Raw genomic sequence first — 20053 nt, 5'->3', positions numbered from 1 at the left:
GTACCTGTGGGACTACACTAAGAATACCAACAAATGCATAATGGAAGATCCAGAAGGATAGGGGAGAGAGAAAGGGCAGAAAAAATATTTGAAGAAATAATAGCAGAAAATCTCCCAAATTTGATGAAATACGCACATTGACACATCCAAGAAGCTCAACAAATTACAAGCAAAATACACTCAAAGAGATTCACACTGAGATGCATTATAAGCAAACTGTTAAAAGACTAAGAGAAAATCTTGAAGAAAAGCAGCAATTTATCACTTACAAGGGATTCTCAATTGGAGAAAAGGCTGATTTCTCATCAGAAATCATGGAAGCCAGAAAGCAGTGGGATGACAAAGTTACTAAAAGCAAAAAACACGTCAACCAAGAAATCTATATCTGGCAATACTACCTTCAAATGAAAAAGAAATTGAGACAGTTGTAGATAAACAAAAACCGAGAGAGTTCATTGTTTGTAAATCTACCTTACAAGAAATGCTAAAGGAAATCCTCAGGCTGAAATAAAAGGACAGTACACAGTAATTAGAATTCACACAAAGAAATAAAGAACACCAGTAAACATAACTACATAGGTAAATATAAATGTCAGTATCAATGAATTTTTGGATGTAAGTCCTCTTTTTTCCTGTATGATTTAAAAAACAAATACATAAAAATGCATAATTATAAATCTAGGTTGATAGATTATGCAATGTATAAAGACAAAATATGTAGAAATATGTATAAAGACAATAACAACATAAAGGTGGGATGTAGCTATATAAGAGTAAAGTTTTATATAATTTTGAAACTAAATTGATATTAATTCCAACTACATTGTTGTAAATTCAGTTATTCCCCAGTGCAACCACTAGGAAAATAACTAAAATATATATGACAAGGGAATAAAAATAATACACTAGGAAGAATCCATTAAACATAAAAGAAGGCATTAATGGAGGAACTGAAGAATAAAAAAAGATAAAACATGTATAGAAGACAAATAGCAAAATAGGTAGAGCTGTTCTTCCTTATTAGTTATTACATTAAATGTCACAAACAATTAAAAAGCAGAGATTGGCAGAATGGATTAACATTATGATCCAATTATATGTTGTCTAAAGATATTCACTTTAGATCCAATCACAAAATAAGCTGAAAGTAAAAGAATGAAAAAGATATTTGATGCAGACAATAACCAAAAGAAAGCTGGAGAGGGTATACTAACATTAGATGAAAACGAACTTTAAGACAAAAATTGTTAAAAGGGGAAAAAAAGGATATTATATAATGATAAAGGGGTGAATTCATTAAAAAGATAACAATTATAAACATATATGTACCTAACAACAGAAGGAAAAACTGACAGAATTGAAAGAAGAAACACACAGCTTAAAAATAACAATTGCAGTCTTCAAAACCCCACTTTCAATAATGAATGAAAAACTAGACAGAATATCAAAAAGGAAAGAGAGGACATGAACAACACTATAAGCCAAACAGACCTAACAGACTATACAGAACACTTCAGTCAAGGACAGCAGAATATACATTCTTCTGAAGTACACATAAAACATCCAGGACAAACTATATGTTAGACCACAGAAGAAGTCTCGAAAAGTTTTAAAACACTGATATGCAAAGTATCCTCTCTGACCACAATGGAATGAAACTACAAATCAGTAACAGAAGTAAAACTGGAAAATTTACAAATATGTGTAAATTAAAAGCATATTCTTAAACAACCAATGGGTCAAAGAGAAAAATAACAGAGGACTGAGAAAACACTTTGAGACGTGAAAACAAGGAGACAACATACCAAAACTTATGGGATGCAGCAAAAGCAGCGCTCAGAGCAAAACATACAGCTATAAATGCCTATACTAAAAAAATGACTCAAATCAATATCTAACATTAAACATTAAAGAACTAGTAAAGATAAGAGCAAACTAAATCAAAAGCTAGCAGGATGAAGGAAATAAAGATTAGAGTGGAGATAAATGAAATAGAGATAAAATAACAACAGAGAAAATCAACAAAACAAAAAGTTGGTTATTTGAAAAGTTCAAAATTGACGAAGACTAAGAAAAAAAAGACTCAAATTACTAAAATCATAATGACAATGATTTTGTATCCTGTAACTTTGCTGAATTCATTAGGTCTAAATTTTTTATGTGGATTCTTTAGGATTTCTACACATAAGACCCTGTCATGTGTGACTGGAGAATACTTTGTCCTTTCCTATTTGAATGTCTTTTATTTCTTTTTCTTGACCAATTGCTCAAGTGAGAGCTTCCATAATGTTAAGTAAAAGTGGTGAGAGTGGGCATCCTTGACTTGTTCTTTATCTTAGAGGGGAAAGCTTTCAGTCTTTCACCACTGAGTACAATGTTAGCTGTGGGTTTTCCATATATACTTTTTATCATGTTGAGGAAGTTCCCTTCTATTCCTTGCTTCTGAGATTTTACCAAGAAAGGGTATTGGGTTTTGCCAAATGCTTTTTCTGCATCAAATGAGATAGTGATGTATCTTCTTTGCCCCTGTCTTCTGTTAATGTGGTGTATTACACTGATTAATTTTCAAATGTTGAACCACCTTTGTATTCTTGGGATTAATCCCACTTAGCCATAGTGCATAATCTTTTACTGTGCTGCTAAATATGGTTTTCAAGTATTTTACTGAGAATTCTTGCAACTATATTTTAAGAGATATTGGTCTGTAGTTTTCTTTTCATGTGATATCTTTGGCTTTTATATCAGAGTAATATTGGCCTCATAGAAGAGTTGGGAAGTGTCCCTTCCTCTTCAACTTTTTGGAAGAACTTGGGAAGGACTAGTATTAATTCTTCTTTAAATGTTTGGTAGAATTCACCAGTAAGGCCAACAAATCTTTGACTTTTCTCTGTTGGGAGATTTTGTATTACAAATTCAATCTCCTGACTTTTTATAGGTTTACTCAGATATTCTACTTCTTCTTGAGTAAGTTTCAGTAATTTCTGTGTTTCTAGTAATTTTTCTATTGCATATAAATTACCTAATTGGCATACAATTAATTATTCATAATTTTCTCTTATGATCCTTTTATTTCTTTAAGCTCATAGAAATGTCCCCACACAAAATCAGTGGTATTTTATACACAATTAATGAATAACATAAAAAGGAAATTAAGAAAACCAGTTTATTAGCATCAAAAATAATATGTAGGGATACATTTAACCAAAGAGGTATAAGGCTTGTACACTGAAAACTGTAAGAAACTGCTAAAAGAAATTAAAGAATACCTAAATAAATGGAAATATATCCCATGTTCACGGATTGGAAGATTCAATATTGTTAAGATGGCAATACTCCCCCAAAGTGACCTACAAATATAATGCCATCCATATCAAAATTCCAACAGTCTTGTCTTTTTCTTTTTTTTTTGCAGAAGTGGAAGCACAGATTCTAAAACTCACATGGAATTGCAAGGGATCTCAAATAACCAAACAACCTGGAAAAAGAACAAAGTTGGAAGACTCATACTTCCCAATTTCAAAACTTAATATAAAGCTATAGTAAACAAAACAGTGTGGTACTGAAATAAGGGTAGACTTACAGATCAAGGGAACAGAACTGAGAGCCCAGAAATAAACACATAAACCTATGGTCAAAGGTTTTCTACAAAGGTGCCAAGATTCTTCAATGGAGAAAAAAATTGTCTTTTTAAGAAATGGTGATGAGACAACTGCAAACCTAATGCAAAAAAATAAAGTTGGTGTCTTACAGTTTTCCAAGTACAGGTCTTTTATCTCCTTAGGTAGGTTTATTCCTAGGTATTTATTCTTGTTGATGAAATTGTAAATGGGACTGTTTCCTCAATTTCTCTTTCTGAGCATTTGTTGTTAGTGTATAGAAATGCAACAGACTTCTGTATATTAATTTTGTATCCTGCAACTTTATCAAATTCATTGATGAGCTCTAGAAGTTTTTTGGTGGCATCTTTAGGGTTTTCTATGAATAGTATCAGGTCATCTTCAAACAGTGACAGTTTTACTTCTTCCTTTCCAATTTGGATTCCTTTTCTTTTTCTTGTCTGACTGCTGTGGCTAGGACTTCCAATACTATGTTGAATAAAACTGGTCAGAGTAGGCATCCTTGTCTTTTTCCTGATCTTAAAGGAAATGCTTTCAGCTTTTCACCATTGAGTATGATGTTAGCTGTGGGCTTGTCATATACAGCCTTTATTATGTTGAGGTATGATCCCTCTATGCCCACTTCCTACAGAGTTTTTATAATAAATGGATGTTGAATTTTGTCAAAAGCTTTTTCTGTGTCTAATGAGATGATCATATAATTTTTATTCTGCAATTTGTTAATGTGGTGTGTCACAGTGATTGATTTGCAGATATTGAAAAATCCTTGCATCCTGGAATAAATCCTACTTGATCATGGTGTATGATTCTTTTGATGTATTGTTGGATTCAGTTTGCTAAATTTTGATGAAAGAAACTGAAGACGACACTAATAGATGGAAAGATATACCTTGTTCATGGACTGGAAGAATTAATATTATTCAAACGACCATTCTGCCCAAGGCAATCTACAGATTCAATGCAATCCTTATGAAAATATCAATGGCATTTTTCACAGAACTAGAACAAATAATTTTAAGATTTGTATGGAAACACAAAAGACCCCAAATAGCCAAAACAATCTCGAGAAAGAGGAACAGAACTGGAGGTATCATGCTCCCTGACTTCAGACTATATACAAAGCTACAGTAATCAAAACAGTATGGATAAACAAAAAGGTCTTACTGTATAGTACAGGGAACTATATTCAATATCCTGTAATAAACCATAATGGAAAGAATATGAAAAACAATATATATATGTGTGTGTGTGTATGTATAACTGAATCACTTTGCTGTACATCAGAAACTAACACAACATGGTGAATCAACCGTACTTCAATTAAAAAAAAATAACAGTAGGATACAAAACATACACATAGATCAATGAAATAGAACAGAGGGCCCAAGAAATGAACCCATGAATTTATGGTCATTTAATCTACCACAAAGTAGGCAACAATATACAATGGAGAAAAGAAAGTATCTTCAGTAAGTGGTGCTGGGAAAACTGGATAGCTACATGTAAAAGAATGAAACTAGAACATTCTCTAACACCACATACAAAAATTAGCTCAAGATGGTTTAAAGACCTAAATGTAACACTGGAAACCATAAGATTCCTAGAAGAAAACATGGGTGAAACACTCTTTGACATAAATTGTAGCAATATTTTTTGAATCTGTCTCCTAAAGCAAAGGAAATAAAAGCAAAAATAAACAAATGGGCCCTATTAAACTTAAAAGCTTCTGCATAGCAAAGGAAACCATTGACAAAACAAAATGATAACCTACTGATGGGAGAAAATATTTGCAAATGATATGACCAATAAGGGGTTAATATCTAAAATACATAAACAGCTCATACAACTCAACATCAAAAAAACAAACAACCCAATTAAAAAATGGGAAGAACACCTGAATAGACATTTATCCAAAGAAGACATACAGATGGCCAACTGGTACATGAAAAGATGTTCAACATCGTTAATCATCAGACAAATGCAAATTAAAATCATAACAAGGTAGCACCTCGCACTTGTCAGAATGGCTATCATGAAAAAGAACACAAATAACAAATGTTGGTGAGGATGTGAAGAAAAGGAAACCCTGATTCACTTTTGTTGGGAATATAAATTAGTGCAGCCACTGTGGAAAACAAAATGGAGATTTTAAAAAAAACTAAAAATAGAACTACCATATGACCCAGCAATTCTATTCCTGGGTATTTATCTGAAAAAAATGAAAACATACATGCATCCCAATGTTCATAGCAGCATTACTTACAATTGCCAAGATATGGAAGCAACCCAAGTGTCCATCAACAAATGAATGGAATTAGAAAATGTGGTATACATATACTATGGAATATCACTCAGCCACTAAAAAGAATGGAAGTTTGTCATTTGTAACAACATGGATGGACTTGGAGGGTATTATGCTAAGTGAAATAAGTCAGAGAAAGACAAAAAATGTATGATATCACTTATATGTGGAATCTAAAAAATAAAAGTAACTATTAAATATAACAAAAAGAAATAGACTCACAGATATAGAGAACAAACCAGTGGTTACCAGTAGGGAGAGGGAAGGGGGAGGGGCAATATGGGGGCAGGGGATTAACAGGTACAAACTACCATGTATAAAATAAATAAGTTACAAGGATATATAGTATAACACAGGGAACATAGCCAACATTTTATAATAACTATAAATGAAATATAACCTTTAAAATTGATTCAGTATTCTGCACACCTGAAACTTATATAATATTGTACATCAACTATACCTCAATTTTAAAAAGTGAATTTTGGCTTATAACTCACACCATATACAAAAGTTAATTCAAAATGGACCTAAATGTAAGAGCTAAACCTGTAAAACTCATAGGGATAAATCTTTATGACCTGAGATTTGGCAATGATTTCTCAGAAATGACATCAAAGGCATGGGCAACAGAAGAAAAAACAGATAAATCGGACTTCAACAAATTAAAAATTTGTGTACATATAAGTATACTATCAAGAGAATGAAAAGACAAAGGAAAAAGTCCTTGACAATTATATATCTGATAGGAGTATAGTATCTACTATTACATATCTGATAAGGGTTTTATATACACATATCTAATACCTAATAAATATATGTATGTATTTATTACACACACACACAGACACACACACACACATACATAGGGAGAGAGAAAAGGGGAGGAAGGCAGAAGGGAAGTGGGAGAGAGAGGGAGAGAACAGATGAGGGTCTAGTATCTAGAACTCTTAAAACTCAACAACAAAAAGAAAACAACCTAATTAAAATATGGTCAAAGGACATGAATAGACCTTTCTCCAAAGGAGAAATACAAATGGCCAACAACACATGAAAACACTCAAAATCATTAGTCATTAGAGAAATAAATATCAAAATCACAATGAGATACCACTTCACACCCACTAGATTGGTTATAATGAAAAAAAAAAAAAAAAGATCCTAACAAGGATGTCAAGGAATTGGAACCCTCACACATTGCTATTGGGAATGTAAAGGGGTATAGCCACTGTGGAAAATAAGTTTGGCAGTTCCTCAAAAAGTTAAACACGGAACTACCATATGACCTGTCAAATCTACTCATAGGCATATATCCAAGAGAAATGAAAACAGGTGTTCAAACAGAAATCTGTACACAAATATTCATAGCAACATTATTCATAATAGCCAAAAAGTAAAAACAACTGAATGTCCATTAACTGAGAAATAAATAAACAAAATGTGGCTTATCCATACAATGGAATATTATTCATCCATAAAAAGGAATGAAGTACTGATACATGCTACACATGGATGAACTTTGAATACCTTATGGTAAATAAAAGAAGCCACAAACAAAAGGTCATATATTTTATAATTCTATTAAATGAGATGTCCAGAATAAGTAAATCCATAAAGACAAAAAGCAGATTAGTGTTTGCTGGTGGCTGGGGAGAGGACTGAATGAGGGAGTACTGCTTAATGGGTATGAGGTTTCTTTGGGGTAATAAAAATGTTCTGGAATTAGATAGTGGTGATGGTTGCGTGATATTGTACATTTATAATGGTTTAAATGATGAGTTTTACTTCAATCAAAAAGAAGAAAAAAGAAACCTGAGAATTGCAAGGGGAATATCCCCAGATAACAGTAAAAGTCCATTCCAGGAAAACAGCTTCACAGCAGTACTGAAGAGTAATTAATCCATACTGGAACAGGATAATGGAGGATTCTAAAAGGAAAGTCTCCTTCAGGGGAAATAATGCCAACTGATATATATGACCATAAGGAAAATATATATAAGTGTGGCAGAGTTGTTGGAGCAACTGATGTGCAAAGTTAACAGCAGTTGCATAGAAAAACAAGGCAAACGTTAACTCCAGGAAAAAAGATGGATTGTATGAAATGGAGATATGCACCTCTCAGCCAAGCAACTGTATTTATATAGTCATATAATATAAAGAGTGATGATGCTCTAAATGAAATTTAAGTAACTATGTGATGGGGAGGGGGTAGATAGAAGGGTTGAAAAAGTGAGGGGACTGATGTGGAAGACATAAGTTCTCATTTTCCAAAAGAGGCTTTCAAAATATAATATAAAAAATGAGAAATATGGAAACAATTTAAATATTTTCTTTAGAATATGGAGTTAAATACTAGAAGAAAATGCTCATAGAGTATTTTTATAACTTGTAACTTTTAAATTACATACATAGATTGGTTGATAAAAATTTGGAAACTAAATTAATAAATAATCTTTATTAAAAAATAGCTGGTGTGTGAAAGACTCTTTATTAAAAAGTAGCTGGTGTGTGAAAGACTATTTGTTCTTCCCAAGAACAATTCTTCCTTTCTGCTTCAGCAATAGAATTAGCTGGCTGGAAAGCTAAAGATTACATTTTCCAGTCTGCTTTGTACAGCATGACTAAGTTCTGGCCAATGAGAAATTAAATAGAAGTTATATATGCAACTTCTGGGTCATACTTTTTAGAACTTTCTTCCTCCTTACTTCCTTCCTGATGGCTAGAGAGGGGACATGATGGCTGGAGCAGAGGCATTCATCTTGTGCAATAAGATAGAAGCCATGTATTAAGGATGGTAAAGCCATAGGACAGTATAATACAGGGGCTGGTAGCAACTTCACAGACCAGAATGTGTACACCAGCTCAAAATTTTACATGATACAGAAGATACAGAAATAAACTTCTATCTTGTTTCAGTCACTGTTATTGTGGTCTCACCTTTAGAGCAGCCAAACCTATAACCAAATATAGACAGAAGTCAACCAAAAGAATATAATAAAATTTCTTATGTACCTAAGGTTTGCAGCTAAGCAAATATTAACTTTACATGAATGCTAAGACTCCCTTATGAAAGTTGGGAATTATGGTAAAAATTTACCTTTTTTAACTGGAGACTGATGTTGTTCATTAAGACCTTGAGAAAAGGCTTGCATTCCATTCGTCTTACACTATTGAAAGAAGAAAATACACTTTTTATCTAAGGTTTTAGAATTTTATCTAACACTTTGCTTTTTTAATCCATTTTGAGTTTATTTTTGTGTATGGTGTTAGGGAGTGTTCCAATTTCACTCTTTTACATGTTTCTGTCCAGTTTTCCCAGCACCACTTATTGAAGAGACTGTCTTTTCTCCATTGTATAGACTTGCCTCCTTTGTCATAGATTAGGTGACCATAGGTGCGTGGATTTATATCTGGACTTTCTATCCTGTTCCATTGATCTATATTTCTGTTTTTGTGCCAGTAGCATACTGTTTTGATTCCTGTAGCTTTGTAGTATAGTCTGAAGTCAGAGTGCCTGATTCCTCCATCTCCATTTTTCTTTCTCAAGATTGCTTTGGCTATTCGGGGTCTTTTGTGTTTCCACATAAATTGTGTGTGTTAATTAATTTGATTGTGGTAATCATATCACAATGTGTACGTATATTATATCATCAGGTTGCATAACTTTTAAAAAAAATCATGTTGTACAACCTAAATATATTCAATTTGTATTTGTCAATCATAATAAAGCTGAAAAAAAGTAAATTTACTTTGTCATGCCTGCACATATTAACAACTGAAAATGTAGATTATTTCAAATCTTTCATAGCATGTAAGAAAGTACACCTACTAAAATTTTATAAGGTGATTATGTCTTATCTCATTTAACTGTCATAATCTTACAAGGAAATAAGGCAAGTGTTATGATCACCATGTTACAGGCAAGGGAAATAAGACAAAAAGTGTTTAGTAACAAATCCAAAAGTACATAGATAAGAGGTAGTCGAGCTAGCTTTTGAAACTCAGGGCTACTGCATATAGTTATGAAGAATGTGGATCTAAAGGGGTACCATTCACAGCACAGATGTGGCAGATATCCTAGCAGGTGGCAGCAAAGTATCTTATTGTAACAAATTCTGTATTTTTATATAATTTTTTGTTCTTCTTCTAATTCTTGTAAAGGCACCAAATGGATAGCAGTGGCCCTATTAAACCCACTCATTTAACAAACACAGAGTGCCTACTACATGACTGGCACTGTGCTTTGTATTGGGAATACAAAGATGAACATGACATTCCAGTATATGTTTCTGGAGGGATCACAAACTAAAAGGTAGACAGAAAAATAAAACACTAAATCACAATAAAACTTGAGAAGTTCTATAATAAAGATATACAGAAGGTGCAATGGAAGGAAGGGGTATCAAATTTGACTTAGAAATTTCAGGAAACACTTTACATAGGAAGTGATGCTTAAACAACACTAATAGGATTAATAGGAGTTAGGCTGGCTGACCAGTGAAAAATGAATGTTTATGGAAGAAAAGCAGCCTTGAGCTGCAAAACATGGGATAATATGGCTAGTTTAGGAAATGAAAAATGTTGACTAGGCTTGAGTAAAGCAAAATAAACACCAGGTTTGTTTTTTTTTTTTTTTCAAGTCAACGTTCTTTGCAATTTGTGGTGAAATACCCAATCTGCATACCCAGATATTCTATTTAGCCTTTTCATTTTTATAGCAAAAATGTTCCCAGACCCTGTCACTTATCTTAAACAAATGTACACCACTAAGATAAGAAAGGAGAACAGGAAGAGACAAATTCATATCAACATCTATTCCTAGGATGAAAATTTAAAGAGTAAGATTTATAAACACTCTCAAAACACAAAATATAAACAGGAAAAATACTGTAACTCATAAAGAACTAATTTCTGTAGTATAAAGGAGCTCCTAGGAAACAATGGGGGAAAAAGCCTATAAAAAAGAATGGTGCATTTAATATTGTCCCAGAGGTCTCTGAGACTGGCACATATATGCAATAGAATATTACTCAGCCATAAAAAGGAACGAAATTGGGTCATTTGTAGAGACGTGGACAGACCTAGGGACTGACATACAGAGTGAAGTAAGTCAGAAAGAGAAAATCTAGAAAAATGGTACAGATGAACCTGTTTCTAAGGCAGAAATAGAGACACAGTCATAGAGAACAAACGTATGGACACCAAGGGGGGAAGGAGGAGGTGGGATGAATTGGGAGATTGGGATTGACATATATATATATATATATATATATATATATATATACTAATACATATAAAATAGATAACTAATGAGAACCTGATGTATAGCACAGGGAACTCCCCTTCACTCGCTATAAAGCAGAAACTAACACAACATTGTAAAACAACTATACCCCAATAAAAAAAAATTAATTAAAAAATAAAAATAAATTAACAAATAAATAAAAAGAATGGGTGAAGGCCATGAATTGGTAATACAGATGAAAGGAAATTCATATTACTCTTAAACAGATCAAAGATGGCCACAAATTCTTGACATTCTTTTATCTCCTTCCCTTGAATCTGAGCAAGCTCTGTGACTGCTCAGACCAATCTAATATGACAGGGCCCCCAGGCCTTAGTCTTGAAACCCAGACGTTGTGCTGTAAAGAGCCCAAGCCATTTGGTGAGGTCATTTGTAGGTGCCCCTTCCAGTCTACAGGGGCAGCTAAACTCTAAACCAACAGCCAGCATCAACTACCTGCCATGTGAGTGAGCCATCTGGCCATCCACTCCAGTCAAGACTTCAAAGCACACCAGACCTAGATGTTATCTGATTGCAACCACATCTTTGAGAAATGGCCACCTAAGACCAGTCAGCCCACGGACCCATGAAAGATAATAAATTGTTGTTAAGCCAAATTTTTCAAGTGCTTTTTTATGAGGTAATAATTAAAAAAAAAAAAAAAAACAGATTAAAAGAAGTTGTTCAGGCAGAAGAAAGATAATACCAGTAATAAACATGGATTTACACAAAGAAATTAAGAGTGCTGGAGACGGTCTGGGCAACATGGCAGAAGAGAAAGATGCGGAGATCACCTTCCTCCCAACAGATACATCAGAAATACATCAACACGTGGAACTACTCCTATAGAACACCCACTGAACGCTGGCAGAAGACGTCAGACCTCCCAAAAGGCAAGAAACTCCCTACATACCTGGGTAGGGCAAAAGAAAAAAGAAACAACAGAGACAAAAGAATAGGGACAGGACTTGCACCAGTGGGAGGGAGCTGTGAAGGAGAAAAGGTTTCCACACACCAGGAAGCCCCTTTGCAGGCGGAGACTGCGGGTGGCAGAGGGGGGAAGCTTCGGAGCCACAGAGGAGAGCGCAGCCACAAGGGTGTGGAGGGCAAAGCGGAGAGATTCCTGCACAGAGGATCGGTGCCGAGCAGCACTCACCACCCGGACAGGCTTGTCTGCTCACCTGCCAGGGCGGGCGGGGGCTGGGAGCTGAGGCTCGGGCTTTGGTCCGATCGCAGGGAGAGGACTGGGGTTGGTGGCGTGAACACAGCCTGAAGGGGTTAGCGCACCACAACTAGCTGGCAGGGAGTCCGGGAAAAGGTCTGGAGCTGCCGAACAGGCAAGAGACTTTTTCTTGCCTCTTTGTTTCCTGGTGCGAGAGGAGAGGGGATTCAGAGCACCACCTAAATGAGCTCCAGAGACAGGCGCGAGCCGCAGCTATCAGCACGGAACCCAGAGATGGGCATGAGACGCTAAGGCTGCTGCTGCTGCCACCAAGAAGCCTGTGTGAGAGCACAGGTCACTATCCACACCGCCCCTCCTGGGAGCCTGTGCAGCCCGCCACTGCCAGGGTCCCGTGATCCAGGGACAACTTCCCCCGGCGTGAGTGAGCCAGAGCCCCAGAAGCAGCTGCTCCTTTAACCCTGTCCTGTGTGAGTGAAGAACAGACGCCCTCAGGCGACCTACACACAGAGGCGGGTCCAAATCCAAAGCTGAACCCCGGGAGCTGTACAAACAAAGAAGAGAAAGGGAACAGCAGCCTCAGAAGCAGCGGATTAAAGCTCCACAAACAACTTGATGTACCTGCATCTGTTGAATACCTGAATAGACAACGAATCATCCCAAATTTACGAGGTGGACTTTGGGAGCAAGATATATTATTTTTTTCCCCTTCTCCTCTTTTTGAGAGTGTATATGTGTATGCTTCTGTGTCAGATTTTGTCTATATAGCTTTGCTTTCACTATTTGTCCTAGGGATTGGTCCATTCGTTTTTTGTTTTTTTTTTTTTTACTCAAAAAATTTTTTCTTGCTTAATACATTTTTTCTTAATAATTATTTTCTTACTTTTTATTTTAAAAAATTAAAGACTTTTTTCTTAATAAATTTTTTCTTAAGTTTTTTCTTATTTTTTATTTTAAAAAACTAAAATTTTTTTTTCTTAATAAATTTTTTCCTTAATTTTTTTCTTGGTTTTAATTTTAAAAAATTAAAAAAATTTATTTTAAATAATTAAAAAACTTTTTTTCTTAAGTTTTTTCTTAATATTTTTTTTCTTATTTTTCATTATAATAGCTTTATTTTATTTTATTTTACTTTATTTTAAACTCTTTCTTACTTTCTTTCTATTTTTTCTCCCTTTTATTCTGAGCCGTGTGGATAAAAGGCTCTTGGTGCTCCAGCCAGGCATCGGGGCTGTGTCTCTGAGGTGGGAGAGCCAACTTCAGGAAACTGGTCCACAAGAGACCTCCCAGCACCACGTAATACCAAACAGCAAAAATCTCTCAGAGATCTACATCTCAACACCAAGACCCAGCTTCACTCAACGACCAGCAAGCTACAGTGCTGGACACCTTATGCCAAACAACTAGCAAGACAGGAACATAGTCCCATCCATTAGCAGAGAGGCTGCCTAAAATCATCATGATAAGGTCACAGACACCCCAAAACACACCACCAGACGTGGACGTGCCCACCAGAAAGACAAGATCCAGCCTCATCCACCAGAACACAGGCACTAGTCCCCTCCACCAGGAAGCCTACACAACCCACTGAACCAACATTAGCCACTGGGGACAGATACCAAAAACAACAGGAACTACGAACCTGCAGCCTGTGAAAAGGAGACCCCAAACACAGTAAGATAAGCAAAATGAGAAGACAGAAAAACACACAGCAGATGAAGGAGCAAGGTAAAAACACACCAGACCTAACAAATGAAGAGGAAATAGGCAGTATAACTGAAAAAGAATTCAGAATAATGATAGTAAAGATGATCTAAAATCTTGGAAATAGAACAGACAAAATGCAAGAAACATTTAACAAGGACGTAGAAGAACTAAACAGGAACCAAGCAATGATGCAAAACACAATAAATGAACTTAAAAATACTCTAGAAGGGATCAATAGCAGAATAACTGAGGCAGAAGAACGGGTAAGTGACCTGGAAGATAAAATAGTGGAAATAACTACTGCAGAGCACAATAAAGAAAAAGGAAAGAAAAGAACTGAGGACAGTCTCAGAGACCTCTGGGAAAACATTAAACGCACCAACATTCGAATTATAGGGGTCCCAGAAGAAGAAGAGAAAAAGAAAGGGACTGAGAAAATATTTGAAGAGATTATAGTTGAAAACTTCCCTAATATGGGAAAGGAAATAGTTAATCAAGTCCTGGAAGCACAGAGAGTCCCATACAGGATAATTCCAAGGAGAAACACACCAAGACACATATTAATCAAACTATCAAAAATTAAATATAAAGAAAACATATTAAAATCAGCAAGGGAAAAACAACAAATAACACACAAGGGAATCCCCATAAGGTTAACAGTTGATCTTTCAGCAGAAACTCTGCAAGCCAGAAGGGAGTGGAAGAACATATTTAAAGTGATGAAGGAGAAAAACCTACAACCAAGATTACTCTACCCAGCAAGCATCTCATTCAGATTTGATGGAGAAATTAAAACCTTTACAGACAAGCAAAAGCTGAGAGAGTTCAGCACCACCAAACCAGCTTTACAACAAATGCTAAAGGAACTTCTCTAGGCAAAAAACACAAGAGAAGCAAAACACCTACAATAACAAACCCAAAATATTTAAGAAAATGGGAATAGGAACATAAATATCGATAACTACCTTAAATGTAAATGGATTAAATGCTCGAACCAAAAGACACAGACTGGTTGAATGGATACAAAAACAACACCCGTATATATGCTGTCTACAAGAGACCCACTTGAGACCTAGGGACACATACAGAATGAAAGTGAGGGGATGGAAAAAGATATTCCACACTAATGGAAATCAAAAGAAAGCTGGAGTAGCAATTCTCATATCAGACAAAATGGACTTTAAAATAAAGACTATTACAAGAGACAAAGAAGGACACTACATAATGATCAAGGGATCGATCCAAGAAGAAGATATAAAAATTGTAAATAGTTTTTCACCCAACATAGAAGCACCTCAATACATAAGGCAAATACTAACAGCCATAAAAGGGGAAATCGAGAGCAACACAATCATAGTAGGGGACTTTAACACCCCACTTTCACCAATGGACAGATCATCCAAAATGAAAATAAATAAGGAAACACAAGCTTTAAATGATACATTAAATAAGATGGACTTAATTGATATTTATATGACATTCCGCCCAAAAAATACAGAATACACATTTTTCTCAAGTGCCCATGGAACATTCTCCAGGATAGATCATATCTTGCATCACAAATCAACCCTTGGTAAATTTAAGAAAATTGAAATCGTATCAAGTATCTTTTCTGACCACAACGCTATGAGACTAGATATCAATTACAGGAAAAGATCTGTAAAAAATACAAACACATGGAGGCTACACAATACACTACTTAATAACGAAGTGATCACTGAAGAAATCAAAGGGGAAATCAAAAAGTACCCAGAAACAAATGACAATGGAGACATGACAACCCAAAACCTATGGGATGCAGCAAAAGCAGTGCTAAGAGGGAGGTTTATAGCAATACAAGCCTAACTCAAGAATCAGGAAACATCTCGAATATACCACCTAAACTTGCACCTAGAGCAATTAGAGAAAGAAGAACAAAAAAACCCCAAAGATAGCAGAAGGAAAGAAATCATAAAGATCACATCAGAAATAAATGAAAAAGAAATGAAGGAAAAAATAGCAAAGATCAATGAAACTAAAAGCTGGTTCTTTGAGAAGATAAACAAAATTGATAAACCATTAGCCAGACTCATCAAGAAAAAAAGGGAGAAGACTCAAATCAATAGAATTAGAAATGAAAAAGGAGAAGTAAGAACTGACACTGCAGAAATACAAACGATCATGAGAGATTACTACAAGCAACTCTATGCCAATAAAATGGACAACCTGGAAGAAATGGATAAATTCTTAGAAATGCACAACCTTCAGAGACTGAACCAGGAAGAAATAGAAAATATAAACAGACCAATCATAGGCACTGAAATTGAAACTGTGATTAAAAATCTTCCAACAAACAAAAGCCCAGGACCAGATGGCTTCACAGGCGAATTCTACCAAACATTTAGAGAAGAGCTAACACCTATCCTTCTCAAACTCTTCCAAAATATTGCAGAGGGAGGAACACTCCCAAACTCATTCTACGAGGCCACCATCATCCTTATACCAAAACCAGACAAAGATGTCACAAAGAAAGAAAACTACAGGTCAATATCACTGATGAACATAGATGCAAAAATCCTCAACAAAATACTAACAAACAGAATCCAGCAGCACATTAAAAGGATCATACACCATGATCAAGTGGGGTTTATTCCAGGAATGCAAGGATTCTTCAATATACGCAAATCAATCAACGTTATACACCATATTAACAAACTGAAGGAGAAAAACCATATGATCATCTCAATAGATGCAGAGAAAGCTTTCGACAAAATTCAACACCCATTTATGATAAAAGCCCTGAAGAAAGTAGGCATAGAGGGAACTTTCCTCAACATAATAAAGGCCATATATGACAAACCCACAGCCAACATTGTTCTCAATGGTGAAAAACTGAAACCATTTCCACTAAGATCAGGAACAAGACAAGGTTGCCCATTCTCACCACTGTTATTCAACATAGTTTTGGAAGTGTTAGCCACAGCAATCAGAGAAGAAAAAGAAATAAAAGGAATCCAAATCAGAAAAGAAGAAGTTGACTTTCTGTCTGAATTAAAAAAAAAAAAAAAATCCCACAAGGACTCAGAGGCAAAGAATATACAAATCAATTTTCACTGCAAAGTAAAGGAGCTGTTACAGTGGAGGATTACTGGACTGAATGTCAATATTATGACATAGTATGAGTGTGTTTCATGTTTCGTAATTGCAATCATTGTTGCTTTTGTTGTGGTCACCCATGTACAATGCTTGGTGTCAGTCGATTTATCTCTTGTAAAAATAAAATACAGTGTGTGTGTGTGAAAAAAAAAAAAAAGAAAAGAAGAAGTAAAGCTGTCACTGTTTGCAGATGACATGATACTATACATAGAGAATCCTAAAGATGCTACAAGAAAACTCCTAGAGCTAATCAATGAATTTGGTAAAGTAGCAGGATACAAAATTAATGCACAGAAATCTCTTGCATTCCTGTACACTAATGATGAAAAATCTGAAAGTGAAATTAAGAAAACACTCCCGTTTACCATTGCAACAAAAAGAATAAAATATCTAGGAATAAACCTACCTAAGGAGACAAAAGACCTGTATGCAGGAAATTATAAGACACTGATGAAAGAAATTAAAGATGATACAAATAGATGGAGAGATATACCATGTTCTTGGATTGGAAGAATCAACATTGTGAAAATGACTCTATTACCCAAAGCAATCTACAGATTCAATGCAATCCCTATCAAACTACCAGTGGCATTTTTCACAGAACTAGAACAAAAAATTTCACAATTCGTATGGAAACACAAAAGACCCCGAATAGCCAAAGCAATCTTGAGAACGAAAAATGGAGTTGGAGGAAACAGGTTCCCTGACTTCAGACTATACTACAAAGCTACAGTAATCAAGACAGTTTGGTACCGGCACAAAAACAGAAACATAGATCAATGGAACAGGATAGAAAGCCCAGAGATAAACCCACGCACATATGGTCACCTTATCTTTGATAAAGGAGGCGTTCATATACAGTGTAGAAAAGACAGCCTCTTCAATAAGTGGTGCTGGGAAAACTGGACAGCTACATGTAAAAGTATGAAATTAGAACACTCCCTAACACCATACACAAAAATAAACTCAAAATGGATTAAAGGCCTAAATGTAAGGCCAGACACTATCAAACTCTTAGAGGAAAACATAGGCAGAACACTCTATGACATAAATCACAGCAAGATCCTTTTTGACCCACCTCCTAGAGAAATGGAAATAAAAACAAAAATAAACAAATGGGACCTAATGAAACTTAAAAGCTTTTGCACAGCAAAGGAAACCATAAACAAGACCAAAAGACAACCCTCAGAATGGGAGAAAATATTTGCAAATGAAGCAACTGACAAAGGATTAATCTCCAAAGTTTACAAGCAGCTCATGCAGCTCAATAACAAAAAAACAACCCAATCCAAAAATGGACAGAAGACCTAAATAGACATTTCTCCAAAGGAGATATACAGATTGCCAAAAAACACAATAAAGAATGCTCAACATCATTAATCATTAGAGAAATGCAAATCAAAACTACAATGAGATATCATCTCACACTGGTTAGAATGGCCATCATCAAAAAATCTAGAAACAATAAATGCTGGAGGGGGTGTGGAGAAAAGGGAATACTCTTGCACTGTTCGTGGGAATGTAAATTGATACAGCCACTATGGAGAACAGTATGGAGGTTCCTTAAAAAACTAAAAATAGAGCTACCATACGACCCAGCAATCCCACTACTGGGCATATACCCTGAGAAAACCATAATTCAAAAAGTCATGTACCAAAATGTTCATTGCAGCTCTATTTACAATAGCCAGGACATGGAAGCAACCTAAGTGTCCATCATGGGATGAATGGATAAAGAAGAAGTGGCACATATATACAATGGAATATTACTCAGCCATAAAAAGAAATGAAATGGAGGTATTTGTAGTGAGGTGGATGGAGTTAGAGTCTGTCATACAGAGTGAAGTAAGTCAGAAAGAGAAAAACAAATACAGTATGCTAACACATATATATGGAATCTAAGGAAAAACAAAAAAAAGGTCATGAAGAACCTAGTGGCAAGACGGGAATAAAGATACAGACCTACTAGAGAAAGGACTTGAGCATATGGGGAGGGGGAAGGGTAAGATGTGACAAAGAGAGAGAGTGGCATGGACATATATACAGTACCAAACGTAAAATAGATAGCTAGTGGGAAGCAACCACATAGCACAGGGAGATCAGCTCTGTGCTTTGTGACCACCTAGAGGTGTGGGATAGCGAGGGCAGGAGGGAGGGAGATGCAAGAGGGAAGAGATATGGGAACATATGTATATGTATAACTGATTCACTTTGTTATAAAGCAGAAAGTAACACACCATTGTAAAGCAATTATACTCCAATAAAGATGTTAAAAAAAAAAGTGCTGGAAATGGAATAAATGAAGGTAAAATAAAATTAATTCTTTTATTTTAAACAATTATTTTAAAAGATAATATACAAAAGCAAAAATAGTAGCAATGTACTGTGTATTTATAGCACAAGCTAAAGTAAAATTATGACAATAGAGCATGAATGGGATGGAATACACTACAAAAAGGCTATGAGATCTAAGAAGTGAGTTTAGCAAGGTCAATATACAAAAATCAACAGTATTTCTATATCCTAGTATCCAAGATGTGGAATTTGAAATTTACAAAAAATACTACTTAACAGTAGTATCAAAAAATACAGAATGCTTACAAATTTGACAAAAGATGTTCAAGACCCCTATGCTGAAAAAAGCAAAGCACAGAGAGAAATGTCATGTTTATGGATCAAAGACTTAAAATTAAGATGTTAATTCTTTTCAAATTAATTTTTAAACTCTATCAAAATTCCAATAGGCTTTTTTGTAGAAATTGACAGCCTCATTTAAAACTTATATGGAAATGAAGAGGACCCAGAATAACAAATTTGAAAAAGAATAA

General features: G+C 35.1%; 1 protein-coding gene across 4 annotated transcripts in view; it reads right to left on the bottom strand.

Annotated features, from left to right (window-relative positions):
- Nucleotides 1-20053, bottom strand: part of LOC309615022 (uncharacterized protein C8orf88) — a 48297-nt gene that overhangs the window by 15938 nt on the left and 12306 nt on the right. For all 4 annotated transcript variants that reach the window (XM_082364105.1, XM_082364107.1, XM_082364104.1 and 1 more), the window contains one exon: nucleotides 9017-9086. In XM_082364105.1, coding sequence (XP_082220231.1) covers nucleotides 9017-9086 — 70 coding nt within the window. The remainder of the gene's footprint in view (nucleotides 1-9016; nucleotides 9087-20053) is intronic.

Source organism: Balaenoptera borealis (genome assembly GCF_965194805.1).
Source record: "Balaenoptera borealis genome assembly, chromosome: 17".
Taxonomy (NCBI): Eukaryota; Metazoa; Chordata; class Mammalia; order Artiodactyla; family Balaenopteridae; genus Balaenoptera; species Balaenoptera borealis.
This window is presented reverse-complemented; position numbering and strand designations above follow the sequence as displayed.